This window comes from Metopolophium dirhodum, chromosome 4, assembly GCF_019925205.1.
Source record: "Metopolophium dirhodum isolate CAU chromosome 4, ASM1992520v1, whole genome shotgun sequence".
Taxonomy (NCBI): Eukaryota; Metazoa; Arthropoda; class Insecta; order Hemiptera; family Aphididae; genus Metopolophium; species Metopolophium dirhodum.
Window position 1 is genome coordinate 6,777,441 of NC_083563.1, and position 20,589 is coordinate 6,798,029.

Consider the following 20,589-nt stretch of genomic DNA (forward strand, 5'->3'; position numbering starts at 1 on the left):
TAGTACCTACATATTTTTATTTTTTGAATAACAACATATATAATTATATATATCTGTGGCTAATCTTCATGTTCGTGGCTATGAGAATATAACAATATATTGAAGCGAAACTCGATTACAGAATAGATTAAATCGATATAAATAGATTTAATTAGAAAGTCTAGATATATAAAGGCTCTAGTTTAAATCTATTCTGTGACTCGATCACCTGATTGGGTTTACTAATGATCTGAACTCTGAACCATCGACTTAGTTAATACTTTAATAGCATAGTAGAACAATATGGAATAGAAACTCGATCAGCTGATTGGGGTCTTGTTTACCTATGATCTCAAGTCTGAACCTCCGAAAAACATGAAAACGTTTCCACGGACAAAGACGATGTTAGACCCAAAGTGACTCGTATTATGTTTAGGCGGGATACGCTACGCGAGGTCAGCCTGCTTACCATTCCCTATTTCATGTACGCCACACCTCTGGAAACCGTGTTCCAGCCTCCAGGCCACAATCGCCCGATACGGCCATTTCACGCAGTTTCGTACCACTGCTATAATAGTAATAGTCGTGTTATGAGGGAGACACCAGAGTACCAGAACAATCGACAGTGAAATATCGGCATATTTTCACGACACCACGGGAACTGGAGTTGGCTACCCTGTATCGATCGAGTTCCAAGGAGGATGTAAAAACTAAAAGGTAGTTGCAGTTATGCATAAATCGTGGTTGGCGGTTGCAATAACAAAAAATTGACGCATCATTGTCGATCTGCGATACCTTGGGTTTCTTACCAACACGGGCACACGGCTGACGGCTTCTACTACAACTACAGTGCTACACACGTCTCACTCTTGATGTCCAATGTCCGTCGCGACCAACGGGCCTGTGCTTTCTAGGCGAGTTTTAATTTTTATGATGTTCATTTATATTCCTCTGTTCTGGGAAACGTAATAACTAATAAGTGACCAGCTATTGATAGTGGTCTCTAGTCGCTGCTGGTCATGTTTTAGTCGCGAGTGATTCAGTTTTTTTATTTCGACTCAAAACCAATGTTTCTGTTTTTGTTTTAACTTTACCTTTACATTTTTATTTTATCTTTTTCTGTGATCTCAACCGTCGCAGTGTTTATATGGTCGGCTTACCGAACGCAATTCACTGACTTCTGGCCACACATTTTGATTATATTTTTTCTCAACGGCCCGCAGTTACTTACGTTTCACAACTAACCACCGATCTGGCCGTTTGCTGTTTATTTGTTGTATCTAGACAATCTTAGAACAATTGACGCTCCTTAGCAGATTTTAGTGATGCAAAACAAACGAAAATACAACAAATATCCATTATTTATTTATTAAATGTATTATTCAGATTATATTTGTGAAATATAAACTAATTATATTATGGTAAGTAAAATCATATATGAATTTAAATAATTTAATATCTTCTCAGAAATGTTTGAGTTCTGTGTTACTGGTTACTAGTTACTATTGAGTTTAGTATAGGCTTATGGAATAAGCGCAAAAAGCTGTCGTATTAAAGTGGCCATTTTAGATTTCGGTCTTATTCCACAGGATTTTATTGGACAGATTAGTATTCAGTTTACTTCTTCAATTTAGTTTTAAATGTTTTTAACCATAGCATACTCAATTCAGTGTTTGGAAAGAACGTTGTTCATGAACACATGTTCACGTTCATATTTAGTGAACAATGTTTATATATTTAATGAATTTGAACAATTTTTAAGATGTTCAAATTTATTTATTATTTAATAAATATTGATTTATACTATTATGGTATAATATAATAAGTATATTACAAATTATAAAAATAAAATACATGAAATTCCAGCGAGCATGCCTGGACATAAAACAACAATAATATTATGATTTCCACAATTTTGTATTTATGTTTAAACTATATGTAAAAACAAAATTAATTAAATTAAACAAATGACGAAATGAACGCGTTCATATTTTAAAAGAACGTGAACGTGTTCATTTGAAAAAAATATGAATTTGAACGTGAACGAGTTCCTTTTTTAAGCACTAAACGTGAACGAATTCATTTTTTCAGTGAAAGTTCCGAACACTGTGTTATTAAGTATTTTATTTATTAGACAGGGAAGTACTATCAAGTACCAAATACTTACTGTTAAAGTAGCATAAGAACAAAATTATGATTGTTCTAATTAAATTATATTCTGATCTTTTAAAATAGTTATGAACGGGTAGTTGATAAATATTTTAACATTAGTTACCCCTCGAGTTACCCTAAATTGTGTAGATTTGTAGGATACATTTTGGATAAAAATAATATCATTCACATATTATGATGCCTAGATGTAAATTAATTTTATTTGTTGTACTTATATATTTTGAATGTTTAAAATCGAATTGTCAAACTGTTGTCTATTATTTTTAATTAAGTACCTACTAATATATTTATTTATTTTAAATTTAAATCTGGTATCGTTAATATAAATGTTACATTTTTCTTATTACATTAATTTAAATGAACAAATATTATAGGTACTTTTTAAATCTGAAGTTACTCTCGGTTAGCACGGTTATTTCAATTTCTATATGATGCTCATCCAGGCTATTGTGATTACCATGATATCAAAATATGCTTTACCACAATTATTAGGTATCTTAAATTGTGTTCTATACTATTCTGTTCTCATAGAAATGATCGCAGGGGAGGGGAATATTTTTTGTCGTGGTATTTAAAAGAATCTTCTTTTAATTGGCAGTAAATTATTCTAATCTGTAGAATAAAACCATTGGGGTGTTTCCAACTTAAAAAACTGTACTTTATTTGATATTATAGTAGTTGGTACAATAATCCCCAGATGTGCAACAACAAAAATTTAACTTATTCCTGGCACCTAAAATCTGATTTTTGGTTGTTGCGATAACCTGAGAAATACTTAGCTAATTGTTTTAATTTAATTACTTATGTAGGTATATACTACATATTTTAATAAAGTATCTACTTAATATTAACTTATGTACCTAATTTTAGTAGTACAAAATAATTAAACTACTTTTTATTTTATTTTAGAATTGAAATTTATGATTTAATATGTCAGTAATCATAAAATCTGAACCTATTAGTGGAGTAGTGGAGTTGTCATCGGATGATGAAGAAACAGTATCAACACTATCAACCATTAATAATGGAATTCCTAGTAATGGAGTTCCTAGTAATGGAATTCCTAATAATAGAATTCCCAATTACGGACCTGTTGGACGCTGTTTAACACCAGATACACAATGCTCAATTTGTCTTGATGATTTAAACGATAGATGTTATACAGATTCATGTTGGCATTTATTCTGTTTTGAGTGTTTACGACGATGGTCAAATGTAAGTTTAAGTGATCCTTAATAATTATTAATCGTTAAAGGTATGTATATCATATTGTATCAAAAATGTCTTAATAAAAATTAACTAGATATTTACAGTTCGTGTTGGAATACATACCATTTTTTTTTATCATTTTTACCATAATAGTTTAAAAAGTAAGAAGACTGAACCTAATTTAACTTCAGAAAAATTGCATATTCATAGTCTGAAGTCTTTATTTAGTACAATCAAATATATTATTTTATTTACTTAATGCAGATAATATAAGAATTAATGTAATTAGGAACTTGTTGAAAAGTTTCATACTTATATAAGTCTTGATCACAATGTTGATATGTTTTTATATGCCTATTATTTAGTCTGAACCAACTTGTCCATTATGTAAGAAATCATTCAGTCTTATTTTTCATTCAATTGATAATGTGGGCATCCAAGAAACATATGATGTTCCTTCAATGGCCAGCATTCCGACGTAAGAAACACATCATATTAAAACATTGATATAATATTATAATGTTTATAATTGCAATTTTTTTCCAGACCAAGAATATACATACGGCCAATGAGTGAAATGGCAGGTGATATAGACAGGTGACGTACTATTACTAGTACTTATTAAATATTTTATATTAAATTTGGATTGTAAAGTATCAATAATTTTTATTATTTACATTATATTTCAAAATATATTAATGTACTTATTATAAAAATACCTGTACTCTTTCAGAATTAGAGTAACCCAGGGAGCGAGTCACACGTCGAGTTCCCACATGTACCCCATATACCTGCATGCCTCCACCACCTACCCATAATTTATGCATTTGTGAAACTAGTGTGCTTTTATTCTGAATAGAGTATAGATGCAAATTATATTGTAGTTACAATAATATTAATGAGCATATTATTATTATTATTTCGTATGGCGTCTATGAGCAACACTAGAAACACTTAAAATATAAAAAGATATAACATGTATAAATGTCAACAGTGATTAAACTCAAAAATATATAAACACATTAATAAATACAAATACATTATTAACATAAAATAGACAAGAGGTTCCCCTGATGTAAATGTAGGGATCATGCTATAGCTCCAAATCTAGATTCTTCATCCTTTACCAAGTGGATATCTTCCATGGTGCCTTTAAATGCACAAATTGGACATTTAATGGTGATGTGATTGATCGTCTGGGATTCATAGCCACAGTCACACGTTTTAGTGTCATGCAGTCTCTATTTATACATCATGTGACCAGTCCTGATACGGTTTAGTGTTACTCAAGTATTTCTTTTGAGGTCAAATCCCAATTGTTTGATAGTTGGGTTAATCACCAGTTTTTGGTTATCTGGGTTTTCTATTGTCCAATTGTTTTCCCATTTAGAACTTATATTGAATTTTTCTCTGGTGAGATCCCTTGGTGTTTTCACGATGGTTTTCGGGATTTGAGTCGTTGAACATTTTTTAATACAGTCAGGTCCGCGTGTATGGGAAGGGAGGGGTTATTAGCATACTTTTTCCATTATTGCAAGAGTGCGTGTTCTTTTCGTAACTTTGGCGGAGCAATGTTACTAAGCACTGGTAGCCATTTTAGTGGTGTGGATTTTGTCAACCCACCAATTGTGCGCATTGCTGCATTAAGGTGTTTGTCTACATTCTTTGTGTGGATGCTGTTAAGCCAGACTGATGCACAATACTCAGCTGCAGAATATACTAATGATAGCGTGCTTATGCGTAACATATTTGTATCAGTTCCCCATGTTGAGCTAGCTAGCTTTGAAATGATGCTCTGACGGGTCTTAAGTTTTTCTGATAGTCTGGTTAGATTTTTTCTATAAGTGAGTGTTCTATCTAGAACCACTCCTAGGTATTTTGGGTGCTTAGTAATTCAAACTTCCTGACCGCCAAAGCTTATATTTATTTCTTGACTAGCTTTTTTGTTATTCAAATGAAACACTGTTACTTCTGTTTATGTTGGGTGTTAGGCTTTAGTCTACCATTTAAAATATGAGTTCTCTAACTTACTAAGGTCGTTGGTAAAGGGCTCTTCTAGTCCCTCAAAGCTGTTACTCTGAGTAGCCAGGGCAATATCCGCATAGATAAACTTTTTGAAAGATGTTGGAGCAGATATTTTATATATAAATTAAATAGTAGTGGGGCCAGGATTAATTTTTGTGGTAGGTTGTTATTTAGCACTCTCGTCTTACTTTTTTCCTCTCCTATATAGACGATTAGTTGTCTATTACTGAGCATGTTGTTGAGTAGTATGAGTAATGTTTTACTAGGGATTACATCAAGGAATTTAGATAATAGGCCTTTTTACCAAACTGTGTCGTAAGCAGAGGACAGGTCGACAAAAGCTACAGCCGTTTTCGATGTGAGTGGTTAACGCTATGACTTGGTCACAGTAATTTTGTTGTGGGCGAAACCCTACCTGTTCTTGCGGTAAGACCTTATCTATAGTTTCCGATATTCGGTTATTAATTAATCTCTCGAGTAGCTTGCACTTAGTAGCAATATGGGTCTTTCAACGTCGTCATTTGCTTATGTGGTTTTAGAGCTGCTAATACCTTGGTTGTTTTAAATAATTTTGGTAATTTACCTGAACATAGTATGTTGGAGAAATAGTCTACTAACCATTTTCTTGTATTGGGACCACAATTTTTAAGAAATTCCGGGTGAATACCATCTAGTCCGGCCACTTCACCAGTTTTCACACTCTTTAAAGCTATTTGTATTTCTTCAGGGTTAAAATTCTTTGCCCATTTAGATTTGTCCATTGCTTCAAATTTTTTAGTTTCTAGGCTCATAGTGACTTCTTGCTGTTTCTTTATTCATCGTAGCTCTGGTCATTTCGACTATTCTGTTAGCAAATTCATCAGGTTTAATTTTCAGTGCCGTTTTTGCTCTTGTTGGGTTTGGGTAAGCCTGCGGAGCTAATTTCAGGCTTCTCTACTGAAGTGCTTGAAATCTAGCTTTTCCATCATCTCAATCCATCTATCTCTACGTGATTTAGCCAGTGAAGTTAAAAGCATGTCTTCAAGCTCATTTGTGCTATTTTTTTTTGAAATTCTGTATAAAGTAGATTACTTTCAGCATTAAAACATGGTATATAATTTTGTCTATAACCTCGGGGGGACACAGCGTTTTGCTGCTCCTTTAACAATACCAACAAAAATGTCGTAATTATTACTTGTTGGTTTGATCTACCTGATATTTATGTCTACAGAATTCGTGAAAGTATGCCAGTCTGCTTTTCTAAAATTCCAACTTGGTTTTTGAATGGTTTTAACAATTGGAATTTGAATGCTGACATTTATAAGTATCGGCCTGTACTGGCTTCTGGGAAAGTTGTTTAAAATGGTTCTGTAGGCTGGTATAGCTATTCGGTTTTTATTTTTTGAAACGATGCATAGGTCAGGGTTGTAGCCTCTGTTCCACCAACCTGAGTGAAATGTTTTCCTATCTTTTGCATTGAATACTACTTGCATGTTTTCGCTATCCATCCAATTTTATAATATTTCACCATTATTATCATTCTTTTCATATTATTATATAAATGAGCCTAATCACCTTTTTACCGGCTTAAGAAAATCAATGTGTTTGAGCAATATGATTCAACGTTTTATGTTTAGAAAAAAATGTATTCATAACGAGAAATCATTATATTAGTGTTATTAATTGTTATGTATAGTTTACCATAGATGGATTCATCACACTTGAATGCCTCTAAAGTAACTGCTTTATTACAACAAATTAAAGTAGAAAATAACTAACATTGCAATGCTATACAGGGAGTAACAGGAAGACCTGACAAAAAAATAAAAATGTTGCTACTTAAACGTATGTAAAAAATTGTGAAAATTATGTAATTAAGAGAACGTTACACCAACATTTGTTGTTTCTGTCTTAAAAGTGCGTAACATAGCAAATTGTATGCTCGGCTTTTATATGCTTCTTAAAATTTTACGAGAAGTCAATTCACTCTAATTTTTAAACCAACGGAGCTAAACGTGTTTTCCGAGCGTACAATTTGCTATGTTACGCACTTGTAAGACAGAGACAACAAATATCAGTATAACGTTCTCTTAGTAAATAATTAAAGTAATATACTGATGTCAGGAAATTCCCAAAAATAATTATACTAATTATACATTATTATACTAAATTAATTTACTAAAAAACATATTGATATTTTAAAAAATTCTAAAAAATAAACTACATGACTTAGATAAATGTTTTACCATCAAAATTGTTCTTACAATTTGATTTAAAAATTGGCTATTTTGAATTTTACCAAAAAAATTTGAATCAAATTTTAAGTTTTTATTTTTAGTATTAAAAAATAAAAAATATTAATTTGAACATAGCCATTTCATCTGTCAGGTCTTCCTATTATCCGGTATATAAAAATACTGGCAATATTAAATTTGTCAAACAATTTTATCCGACAAGCAAGAATACTTATTAACAACTGTACAAGTACACTTAAGGTGAAATTTGGATTATTTTAAGTGTATTATATATTTATTGCATATTAAAATTCTAAGACAAATGTGTAAAACAATTTTTAATATGTAATTTAAATATATATAACATTTTTAATAATACTAGTGAAATTCACAGATGATTCCAAGTCTGTTATGATAGGTAAAATGCATTGATAAAATATTTCCAAAAAATTTTGTAGCATATTAAAAAAAGATCAATCAAACATCATAATATCTTTAAATTATTAATTGCTCAAATGTATTATTACAAATTGCCTAAACGTCTATGGTCCCAATAACAATACTTATTTCGTTAAATGTTGTATTTTATATTAAAATGTATATATATAATCTATATTAAAATATTTGTAAGTTAAAACTGATATTTTGTCTAGGATGTTCAGAATGAATATGTTTATGAATATTGTCAGTACAACCAACAGAATATCTCATCATCCCGAATATGACATAGACGATGTGGACCATAATCAAAATGGCATGAATCCATTTGTACAGGAACTGTCTGATAATTATCCTAGTACTACTTTACAAAGACCAATCTCTGGTATTTAATATTTATTATAATTTTGTTTAGAGAACGCTATCCTCGTGTGTTGGCTTTGTCCGACTAATGTACATTCACAATAATCCATTTTAATCTATTACTTTAGATTCTGAGCGGAGCGATGAATATATTAATTTTACAATGATGTGTGTTTTCTTTGTCTATCATCGCCTTTTAGGACAGTAATAAATTTTAGATTTTCTTCAACAGTATCTTTTCTGATAAGAAAGTGAATCTAGTTGGTACTTTGGGAGGACAAAAGTAAAAATGTACAGTAATTTTAAAAAGCGATATGAAAATCAAAAGAAAAATGTAAGGAAAAACAGGAATTTTTACGCTAACTCAATTTTTGACAAAATTGATTTTGGTTTTAGGTAGATACATGAAATTTTGACTGAATGTTTATATTATTATTTTCTATACACCATAACATTTTCAAAATAATTTGAGCTGTTTACGGACATTTTTAGTTTCCAATTTTTTATTCTATAAATATCAATACAATTTTATTTGTTGGGTAAAAAAGATTGAAAATTTAATAGAAGGCTCCTAATATATAGTTTCAAAGACAGATAAAAAATATTAAAAATCCATTGTCACAATTTTTTTTTATAAGCAATTTAAAGTTCAAATATTGCGAAATATGTAAAATTCACGAAAATGTGAAAATTATATTAAGTTAGAAATTCGTAAAAAAAATTCTATTTAAATCTAAGATTTGAAAATGTAATTAGTACAAGATTCCTTATAAGCTTATCTACCTTTATCAAAAAATAAATGTCCACAAGCAAATCAAATTAAATTTTTATGAGCGTTTGAATTTCATATTTTTACAATATTCACTCGATTTCTCATATAGCGATTTTGTTATTTTGTTGTAATTCAAAAACTAATAACTGTAGATACATGAAAATTTCGCTGAATGTTTATGTTTTCATTTTCTATGCATCATAAAATGTTAAAAATATTTTGATTTTTGAGCTGTTTACAGACGTTGTCAGTTTTCAATTTTTTTAAATTTATTTTTCTATAATTGTCAATACAAGGCTCCTTACTTACCCAACTTTTATATCAGATGATTGAAAATTTAAAACAAGGTTCCACGTAAATAGGTTATATATAAATGACTTTATTCACAGTTATATCATCAAATAAACTTAGTAATATCATAGGATTATTGACCGTCTTCGCTCAGAATCGTTTTTATTATATAATGCTATTTTATCAATGAATTCAAATTTAATACCATCCATTACAGTGAGCCACTTGTAACCTACTGTACAGCAGAGCAACACTCACTTGTCCACCTTTTTTAAATTAGTGTGAATTGATGTATTATAAAATTTAAAAGTAAGATTATTATCTAGGGCATCTTGGAGGTTTTTATTGATATTTTAATTTAGAAGCAAGTTATAATAAGTTATACTGTACAACAAATTAGTTTTAAAATGCTCATAACTTGCTCTTTAATTAAAATGTCAATAAAACCTTTGGAGGTGCCTTCCAACTTGCCTTTAAATTTTAAATTATGTCAATTTCACTCTAAATTTAAAAAATAACAATCAAACGGATTATTGTGAATGTAAAATGTGCTATTTAGTTTGTTTGTATGACTGAGACAACATACACAAGTGTGGCGTCCTCTTAGTTTATGTATTTTAACATTACCTTTAATTTTCAGGTCAAGCAACGAGAATACAAGTGTATATTGATGATGCTTGGGCTATACCACTACCTGATACAACTGGCCGTTTTAGAGAATGTAGCTCAGCTTTCTACCGGTAAAAATAAAAATTTGTCTTTTTATTAGAAATATTTTATGAAAACTTGTTAAAATCTATATATCGATGGCGACAATGCAAAAGGGCATAAGCGACATTTTCAAAATTATTCAGGAGAGTCAAAAAACTATTTTTAACAATAATTACATTTTGTAGATTATATTTTTAATTTATAAAAATATGATAAGAATAAAAAAGATGAGTTATACTCTATTTAAAACAATTGTTCTTCAATTTTTTTAGTTAAACATTAGTATAAGTTAGAATTGGCTATTATTATATAATTTGGTGCTTATGCCCCATTTATTTCCTTGCCTATAATTTTAGTACTAGTATTTTGGTGCTTATGTCGTATTAATTTTCTTCTTATTTGTGAATATTCACACGCAAAACTAATAATTATTGTAAAACACAAATAGTCAATCATAGTTAATTTTCATTGATAATAATATTATAATTTATAATCATAAATCCTAAATAAAAGACATGTTATTTTAATAGAAACGTAGATAAATATTCTCTTTGGAATAAAAATGTTAATAACTTCATACGATTAAGATTAAGATTATTTATCTTCAACCGAACAGACAACAGAAAATGGTTTTTTATATAAAATCTATTATTAACTATAATAATGATGTTGTCGCTTAGGCCCCTTAAAGTAAAATCCTATGGCACTTATGCGAACATTTAAAACTAAATGTCGCTTATTCCCTATTTATACACATACATGTTAATTAATTAAAAATTTTTGGCGCTTATGTCTAAATCTAAATTTTTGTTTTATATTGTAAATAATAATTGTATTGATAAAGGAGTAAGAGCAATCGATACAGAATGACGTTGCTTATGCCCTAATTACAAAAAGTCGATTTCATAAAAAGTGTCGCTTATGCCCTTTTGCATTGTCGCCATCGATATTATTTTTTAGTTATTATTTTTCAAACTAATAAATTTTTTTAAAAAATTGAAATTTTAAAAATCATAATAAATAAACCATTTTACTTAGATAAATGTTTTTACAGTCAAAAGATTTCTAAAAATACAATTTACAAATCGGCTGTTTTGAATTTAAACAGTTTTAAAATTCTTTTTTTCAATATTAAAAATTATAAAATTACATATGTTGTGCAAAAGTTAATAAATTATATATAAAAGAAATAAAAAATAAAAAACTAGGTATTATCTCAAAAGTTATTTATTTAATTTGTTAGGGTTTTCAAGACACTCAATTATATCCAACTTCATTATCATCTCTTAATCAATTATTATTTAGTTTAATACATATTAAAAATGTGAACTAAAGTTTAACAATTTAACCATTTTTGATAGAAAAAAGTTTGATTAATAAATTAATTTGTATTTGATTATATATTACTTATAAGTTACTGTAGCTATATATTTGCAACCCTTATGGAATTAGTGGGGTAGCGATTGTTACTGTAATAATACCATAGACATAGATTACTGAACAAACGCAAAATTTGTTTATAAATATTAAATAAAATAATGATACAAGTGTAAAACACACATAGTATATACCTAAGCACAAAATATTGGTTTATAATGTTTTGAGTATACACTATATATTCCAAAAATGTTCTTACTGCACTTATTCAAAAAACATAACTTTGTTACTTACTCCATAGTTCTCAATAATGCGTCATTAGAAAAAAAAACAAGAATAATCATCCATGTAATATGTGAAAAATAAATCTATTATTATCCACTTAAAATATTTTCAGCAGGTGATCTATTTACACATAAGTTGTATTTATGACTATATTAGTTACATTGTTCTTGAGTGGTGTGTCAAATCACAAATAACCTCAAAATTTAAAAAGAAAAAAATACAATTTAAACAGAATAAGACAATATACTCATTGCCACCATTCACTGTATACTTACAAAATTAATATTTTTTTCTCGTTTACGCGTTATAATTCAGATCCATAATTTGTTCTTGATAAATATATATATACATAAAAGTGGATATGCTGTACAGTAGGTTACAAGTGAGTCACTTTAATTGATGGTGTTAAATTTGAATTTAATGATATAATATTGTTCTATACGAAGAACGATTCTGAGCGGAGACAGTCTGTCAGTCAGCCTATAATAATATTTTTAAATTACAATAAAATATCTAAGATTGTTAGTCTTTGTTCAAAAATTTAATTTCGTCCAAGTTTGAACTTAAAACAGTATTAAAAAAAAAAAAACTATATATTTTTAGATTTTTTTGGTGACAGTATGGATTACTTATGAGATACCTTGATACCTTGGTTTAAATTTTCAATCCTTAGCTATAAATAAAAATGTTATACATTTGTAACTATTGTAACACCAACTAGATTTACTTTCCCATCAGAAAAGATGCTGAAGTTAAAATCAAAACAATATTTCGTCCGCCACAGCAAAGAAGGTCATAACTCTGTTTTAACAAATTTTTTTTTTTCAAGTTGTCTTAACTGTTTTTGTGTAGTTTCCGCGAAGATGGTAGTAACTGCATTTTATTGTATAGAACGTCTTTGATTGTTTTATGCTACTATCAGTTTCACGGGAATTACACAAAAAAAGTTATAACAACTTAAAAAAAAAAAAAAAGGTGAAAACAGAGAATTACGAACTTCTTTGCTGCGGTGTGCGATTTAATATTTATACTAGAAAAAATATTTACAGACAAAAAAAATAAACATTGTAAGATTAATACATTCATTGCTCCGATCAGAATCTGAAACATGACAAAAATTTATTGGTTACAATAATATCTGTCAAGAGAAGTTTCTTTAAATACCCTAAAATGTTCTATATATATAAATGCATGCTTTAATGATTTCTTTGTATTAATACTATTTTTTCTAATATTTATGTTTTTGTTTAAAATATGACTTTTATAGCTTCTATAAAACTATTCTACTTTTAGTTGTTTTATCTTTTTTTTTTATAGACTTTTTAACAACAAAAATCAAGACTAGTCTAAAATTAATATTAAAAATAAAAATCAATAATTTTATAATAAAAAAAAATTCAATTTTTAATGCATTTTGCAAAATTATTTTTAGTTATTTTTGAAAAATGAATGCATTTAATTTACAGTCCTGCTCATGTTAATATAATACCACCTTATAAATACAAAAAATACATTGGCACAATTATTTTATAAGCATTTCAAGTTCAAATTTTAAAAAAATTACCAAGTCACAAAAATTTGCTAATTATTTTGTAGTTAAAAATGTATAAAATGTTCAATATTTATAGCTAAGGATTGAGCATTTTAAAAACAAGGTGTCTTAAGTACTTCATAGTGTAACCAAAAAATCTAAAAATATATTTTATTCACAGTTTTTCTTATTGATATTTTAAGTTCAAATTTGGTCAAAACTAGATAGGTATTTAAACAAAAAATAACAATTTTATTTATTTCAGTGTAATTCAAAAACATTATTCATGGGAACTTAAAGCTTTTACATAATATATTATACATTTTACGATACACAATGATATTTTCATTAGATATATTTAGATTAATTTTTAGCTATTACCTATTCACACTGTTCTACGATAAGGTGGTATTGACTTTAAAGTTAATAACAATAATGTAATTTGATAGAAATTATACTATTAGAATAATTGAAGGGGTCCGTGCAAGAACGAGATGACTCAATTTTTCAAAACTTTTCAGGAAACGATAATGTTATTTTAAAAATATTTAAATAAAGATAAATAGGTATAATTTGGAAATTAATTTAGATACATTAGACCACGATAAAAAATATGCCGTAGTAATTGATTTGATTTTCTTAATTTCTTTGAGATGATAGTTAATATTAACCTACATTTTTGGAGTTATCTTGTTTTTTGACCAGAACCATGTATTTATTATTTATTCATAATTTGTTTTAATACAAAAAAAATATTATTATTCATTCGGTTTTAGAAATTTGTAAAAAATATTAAAAAAATAATAAATAAAATATAATAAAAAAAATATAAATATAATTGTATGTACCACTCTGGAGTTATCTGGTTTTTCAACGGAAAAAAAAAACCAGACAACTCCATTTACTTTATATCTTCTATACGAATGATCGGAGTTATCTCGTTCTTGCACGGACCCTTCAATTAATGTAATACGTTTTCAAAAATTTAATCAACTTCTCTTAATACTAATAGTAAAATAAGTTACTTTAATATCAATATCAAAAGTATATCATGAAATATACTTGATAGACTATATAGTATATCTATCAATATTGGCTGACAACATCTACGCTCAGAATCGTTTTTCTTGTACAATGATACATCATTAAATTCAAATTTACACCTCAAGTTATTGCAGTGACCCACTTGGCACCTATTGTACAGCAAAGCAAGGCAAATGTAAATTCAGCCTTCGATTGCCTTTTTAATTGTAAACTTTTGCCAGAAAATGTTTACCGATAAAACATAATAAAGACAACACAACTTTATCTGAAAATAACAAATAACACATTTTAATTCAACTTACTCTTTATAGAAAATATAGATATCAGAAGGAGTCCTTCAAAAGTTTTAAATAGGCCCATCAATTAAAAATGTTGTCTATTAAGTTCACTACTGTGATTTTTGTTAGGTTTTATCAATATTTAAAAGTTAACCTGCAACAAAAATAATAAATAAGTTTGAAAAAATCCAAAACGAACCTTTTCCATACATAAAAAGGTGGATAAGTGGATGTCGCTCTGCTGTACAGTAGGTTACCAGTGGGTCACTGTAATGGATGGTGTTAAATTTGAATTCAATGATATAATATCATTGTATAAGAAAAACAATTCTGAGCGAAAACGGTCAGTCAGCCTATGATATTACCAAGTATATTTGATGATATTATTGTGAATAAAGTAATTTATATATAACCTATTTATGTGGAGCCTTGTTTTAAATTTTCAATCCTTAGCCATAAAAGTTAAACATTTTATAAATTTTTAACTACAAAATAATTAATAAATTATAAATTTGATAAATGTTGTCAAAATTTGAACTTTAAATGCTTATAAAATAAATTGTGTCTATGTATTTTTAATATTTTTCAACTGCTATTAGAACGATATATCAGGAGCCTTATATTAAATTTTCACACGTTTTTACCAAACAAAAAAAATTTTATTGATATTTATAGAAAAAAAAACTAAAAAAATTGAAAACTGACAATGTCCGTAAACAGCTCAAAAAGAGTCAAAATATTTTCAAAATTGTATGGTGTATAGAAAATGCTAATATAAACATTCAGTGAAATTTTCAAGTTAATTCTAAATTCGTTCGTTTTTGAATTACAACAAAATAAGGAAATCGCTACATAAGAAATCGAGTGAATATCCAATGTTGTAAAAATTTGAATTTCAAACGCTTATAAAAATTTAATTTGACTTTCTTATAAACATTTTTTTTTTGATAAAGGTAGACAAACTTATGAGGAATCTTGTATTACATTTTAAAACCTTAGATTTAAAAAGAAAAATTTTTACGAATTTTTTAACTCAAAATAATTGCTAATTTTCATGATTTTTCCATATTTTGTCAATTTATGAACTTTGAATGCTTAGAAAAAAAAACTGTGACAGGATTTTTAATATTTTTCATCTGCCTTTGAAACAATATACTAGGAGCCTTCTATTAAATTTTCAAGCTTTTTTAGCCAACAAATAAAATTTTATTGATTTCTTTAGAAAAAAAACTAAAAAAAAATGAAAAATGAAAATGTCCCTAAACAGTTCAAAATAAATCAAAATATTTTCAAAATGTTATAGTGTATAGAAAATGCAAATATAAACAACCAGTGAAAATTTCAAGTATCTACGGTCATTTGTTTTAAAGTTACACCAAAAACCAAATTCAATTTTGTGAAAAATTCCCATTTTTCCTTAATTTTTCTTTTGTTTATCTTGTCGCTTGTGTAAACTATTGGGAAATTTTTACTTTTGACCCCTCAAAGTACCAACTAGATTCACTTTCCTATCATAAAAGGTACTGTTGAAGAAAATCGAAGCATTTTTACTGCTCTAAAAGGTGTCCTCAGACACAAAAAAAAAAAAATTAAAATTAAAAAAAAAAACACATCATTGTAAAATCAATACATTCATCGCTCCGCTCAGAATCTAAAAATAAATAGTTGTTACAATATCTAGTTTAAAATGTAGCATAATAAGTAATAACATATTTAACAGATCAGTTAGTTTTAGTATATTGAATTGTGCCTAAATGGCCGACTAAATAGACATTAAAATTATGTTTGACGCCTAGGCGTCAAATACCTCGGATCCAAGGTACTGACCTATCACCACATAAAAAAAAAATGGATAGTTTTTATAATTAAGATTTATTTTAGTAATTTAATAATTAATGATAATATAGTTTTTAAATACTCGTTTAGAATAAGATAGCAACCCACTATATCTTATTGTCTAACCCAGCTTTTCCTAAATTGTGGTCCGTAGACCCCTAGGTCATCCAGCCATTTGGCCCGTGTCTTATCTAGTACTTATTCACTTTGCCTCTCCCTGGAAACTTTTTTGTATAAACAATATTATAAATTATAAAATTTATGTTTAATACAATGCATATTTTCATTTTTTCAGTGATAATCCAGCACAAACATACAGATTGCATTCATTCATCCTTAGAGATCTGGTTGCCGTGAGGGAATCTATAAGATTAGATGGTCAGTCAATGCCTATCCCAGTGAATAACGATGTTACTGTGACAAATTTGATAATGCGATCACTTGCAGCGTATGAAATAAGACAGTTACATTTAGTCAACGTCTTAAGGCCTTTTCTAGATATGCGTGCAGTACATTTTTGCCATGAACTTTACAATTTTGCTAATAGCCCATACGACCTCAGTGGCTATGATCACCATGTTCGATTTACTTATCCACCGCATGCTAGTGAATTGACTGTAAAATAAACAAAATATTGCAAATTATGAGGTATTGTTAATATAATTGTATGTATATTTTTAGAGGCCATATTATACAACCATATTACCACCAATCCATATTATTGGTGAAACTATTGTACTGGATTCAGATAATGAAGAAAATATAAGGCCCCGTATAATGGAAGTTATCGAAGTTAGTTCTAGCGCTGATGACTCTGATGTTGAAATTTTAAGTCACTCCTTCCATTCTACTATGGATCCACTTAATTTTGATTCTATAGACCAACCATCTACGTCTACTGGAATTCGAGATTCATTAGATCGACCAAACAATAGGTAAGAAAATAAAGTTATTGTTTCTACTATTTTGTATATATTATTTTAAATATAAAGTTGTATAATTGTATTATTTTTTTTTTCAAATGAATAGATATAATTTAAGGAGACGAAGAATATTCTCACCAACTGTTAATGATTCTTCTAGTTTTCCTTTATATGGTGGCTTACCTCGAATTCCATATCCATCTCAAGTAAGAAGAGGGAGGCCCATTCTAGATTCTTCATCAGATGATGAAGAATCAATAACTGCTACTCGGGGTTCTCAAACTGCTCTTATAAAATCTCGAAATGTTAATGATAAAAGGAAAAAAAAAACAAAAAGAAATAAAAAGAAAAAAAGGAAACTAAACACCAATGATTCACGGTCTGAAACCCGCAGTACCAACAGAAATCGTTCATATTCAGGATCATCTTCATCTTCGGGAGAAACAGATATAAGACCAATTAACGGTTGTATTATACGGATATAGTTCTATGAACTTGTATTAATTTGTAAAAAGAAAATATTTTGTATTCGTCTGACCCAGGACCTAATAAGAGATCAACATAATGCCTGAAGCTTTTTGATTTTCACTTACCATCAAAATCAGTTACTTATTTAAATCTGTTTTAGTTTCATTAAATAAAATTGTAACACTAAAGATTTATGAGCAAAAAGTGATACATTTAATTATTATTTAAATTTTTAAATAACTTAACTAAAATGTTGTATGTTTATATATTATATATTATTATAATTTATAATATATGCATTATGTTATCACAATAGAAATTATAATTGTCAATCTAAGTAAACCAGGAATAGACAATTTATGATTTTATTTTATTTTTTCTAACTAATAATTTATGTTCAAATGTGTGTATTTGATGCCTTAAAATAAAAAAAAATGTTTGATAATCTTAAATCTTAATACATTATGTATAAAATAGATTTAATCAAGTATTTTATAAGATAATATAAGACTATTTTCTTTCTTCAAAATACGGTATTTATGTATTTTCTATTCAAAGATATTTTTATCTTATTTGCTTTTTTATTATTTTGAAAACCAGTGCTAAACCACATTAGTTGTAGGTATACAATCATTAGAATTTCAACTTTGCAGACAAAGGCTGACAAACTGTCTTTGAAACACTTCATTGTATACAATAATTTTTCATTGAATTGTAATTTATGTGCATTGTACTTAACAATGACTTTGCACTCTCAACACATAATAATTCGTATATAGCAGAGCAACTTCCCTTGTTTTTTGTGATGTTGATAAATTTCTATAGCTTAGTCAAAAATCTTGAAGATTTAATACAAGGTTAACACATTTTTCTTACAGGAAATAAGGGTTTTTATTAATCGGAAAAACTCGGGCAATATCTACAATATATAATCTTGTTGCCGCCGTAATAAGGTCACTTAAGACATGCCTCTAAGGTTGGAAACAGGCATTTACAGTGGACATTTATCAGGAATTCTCAAGACGTATAGGTAATACAACTTTAATATATTTTTTTAAGTTTTCCTTTGATTGTCGTAAGTCTTAGTGGTTCATAATAGACAGCAGATTTTACATTATGATTGCCTGGATTAAGGATCAATTGGGCCCCGGGACACCATACACTTAGTGGGCCCCTTTCAACATTAACTTCAAAATAATTGTATCATTACATATTAACGACTTTATATTATTGTATAATTTTTCACTATACAAAAAATATACAGGATGCATTTTATGTTATTGTACGTGGCTTTTTTTTTTAACAATGATGGATTGATGATATGGAATTTCGTTAAAACAAAAAAAAAAAGACGCGTTTCTCTATTTTTAACAGGCAATTTTTTTATAACATTTTCAAAATTTTTAAACGCGTATAGTTGTACCAATAATAAAATCGACTTTATTTTTTCAAATAGTAACCACTATTTTTTTATGGATTCTAGCGTAAACCGTTTTTTCTGAACATTTTGACAGTAAAATGATCAATTTTGGGCCACTAGATTATTAATATGGTCCTCTAAATTTTAGTATAATAAGCATTAATACTTAACTGAAATACCTAATTTACAAGAGCTAAATATTATTTTCTTATAACTACCTTTTTATATACTTAAATAATTAAATCGGTAATCTAAAATGCTCAAAAACAAAATTGTTGGCAAACAAAGTTCATTATTTATAGTAATTTACTAACCTATCCTACTTACATAATTTTTTTTTTGAACTGTATTGGACGCGTTAAAAAATATATTTTGGGGATAAATATGGGCCCCGGGACCGTGCCCCCCTTTGTCCAACCCCTTAATCCGGGCTTGCTCATGTGCTATCTTCGTCTTACAAGTACGTAACGTAACAAATTGTACGTTCAGTAAAACACGTTTAGCTCCGTTAGTTTAAAAATTAGAGTGAATTGATCTCTTATAAAATCTATAAGTAAAATTATTATCTAGGCAACCTTGTGGTTAATAATAATTTCTAAGTATCGTATAGAATCCCGACTTCTTAAAGATTTTTTTGAGATTAAAAAAAAAAATTAACAATCAGAGTAACTTGAAACAATGCACCTCGTACTTAAATCATTATTTTCTAGACAATGAATTTTTTAAAACATTTGGACTGATTTTAAGCTAGATATTTATAGGTTTATAAGTTATAGGCATTAGAAATTAATAAAGGTTGGTATAATAATTATAAACTATAATAGTTAATATAGGTAGGTAATAAAATAATACACCAAAAATTTGTAGTTTTCCCCTTAACTCGGAATTTTTAAAATATCACTTATAGGTAGGTACTACTTGTGTTCTAGGCGCATCTTAAATACTGATGTTCGTGTCAAAACATACTTAGCTTGACATAATGTTACATAATTTTTATAGTGTAGGTAATGCAAAAATATACGTATTATCTTACTACTGTTAAGATAAAAAAGAGGACCGTGAAGTTAGCCGGAGACTAAAAGCACTAATCACCGCTACACTACCAAGTTTTAGTGCTCAAATAGTGATTTCGGGATCGGTATATAAAAATAAAAATTATTGCTCCAACCTACCATCGATTATCCACGATTATAAACGCTAATTCCCGCTTTAATACCAAAATTTAGTGCTCAATTAGTGCTTTTAGGATATACA

General features: G+C 28.2%; 1 protein-coding gene across 2 annotated transcripts; it reads left to right on the forward strand.

The window, feature by feature from the left end:
• The first annotated feature begins 786 nt into the window (after positions 1 to 786).
• LOC132942888 (E3 ubiquitin-protein ligase Topors-like) lies at positions 787 to 18,367 on the forward strand. Of its 2 annotated transcripts, none has more exons than XM_061011585.1 (9): positions 787 to 1,400; positions 3,061 to 3,366; positions 3,726 to 3,838; positions 3,907 to 3,957; positions 8,252 to 8,421; positions 10,103 to 10,202; positions 16,820 to 17,141; positions 17,206 to 17,459; positions 17,554 to 18,367. In XM_061011585.1, the coding sequence occupies exons 2-9, from the start codon at positions 3,082 to 3,084 to the stop codon at positions 17,930 to 17,932; spliced, it is 1,674 nt and encodes a 557-aa protein (XP_060867568.1). In that variant the 5' UTR covers positions 787 to 1,400; positions 3,061 to 3,081; the 3' UTR covers positions 17,933 to 18,367. The 2 variants fall into 2 exon arrangements, with proteins under 2 accessions (XP_060867568.1, XP_060867569.1); XM_061011586.1 differs by having other exon boundaries at positions 8,261 to 8,421.
• The last annotated feature ends 2,222 nt before the right edge of the window (positions 18,368 to 20,589 follow it).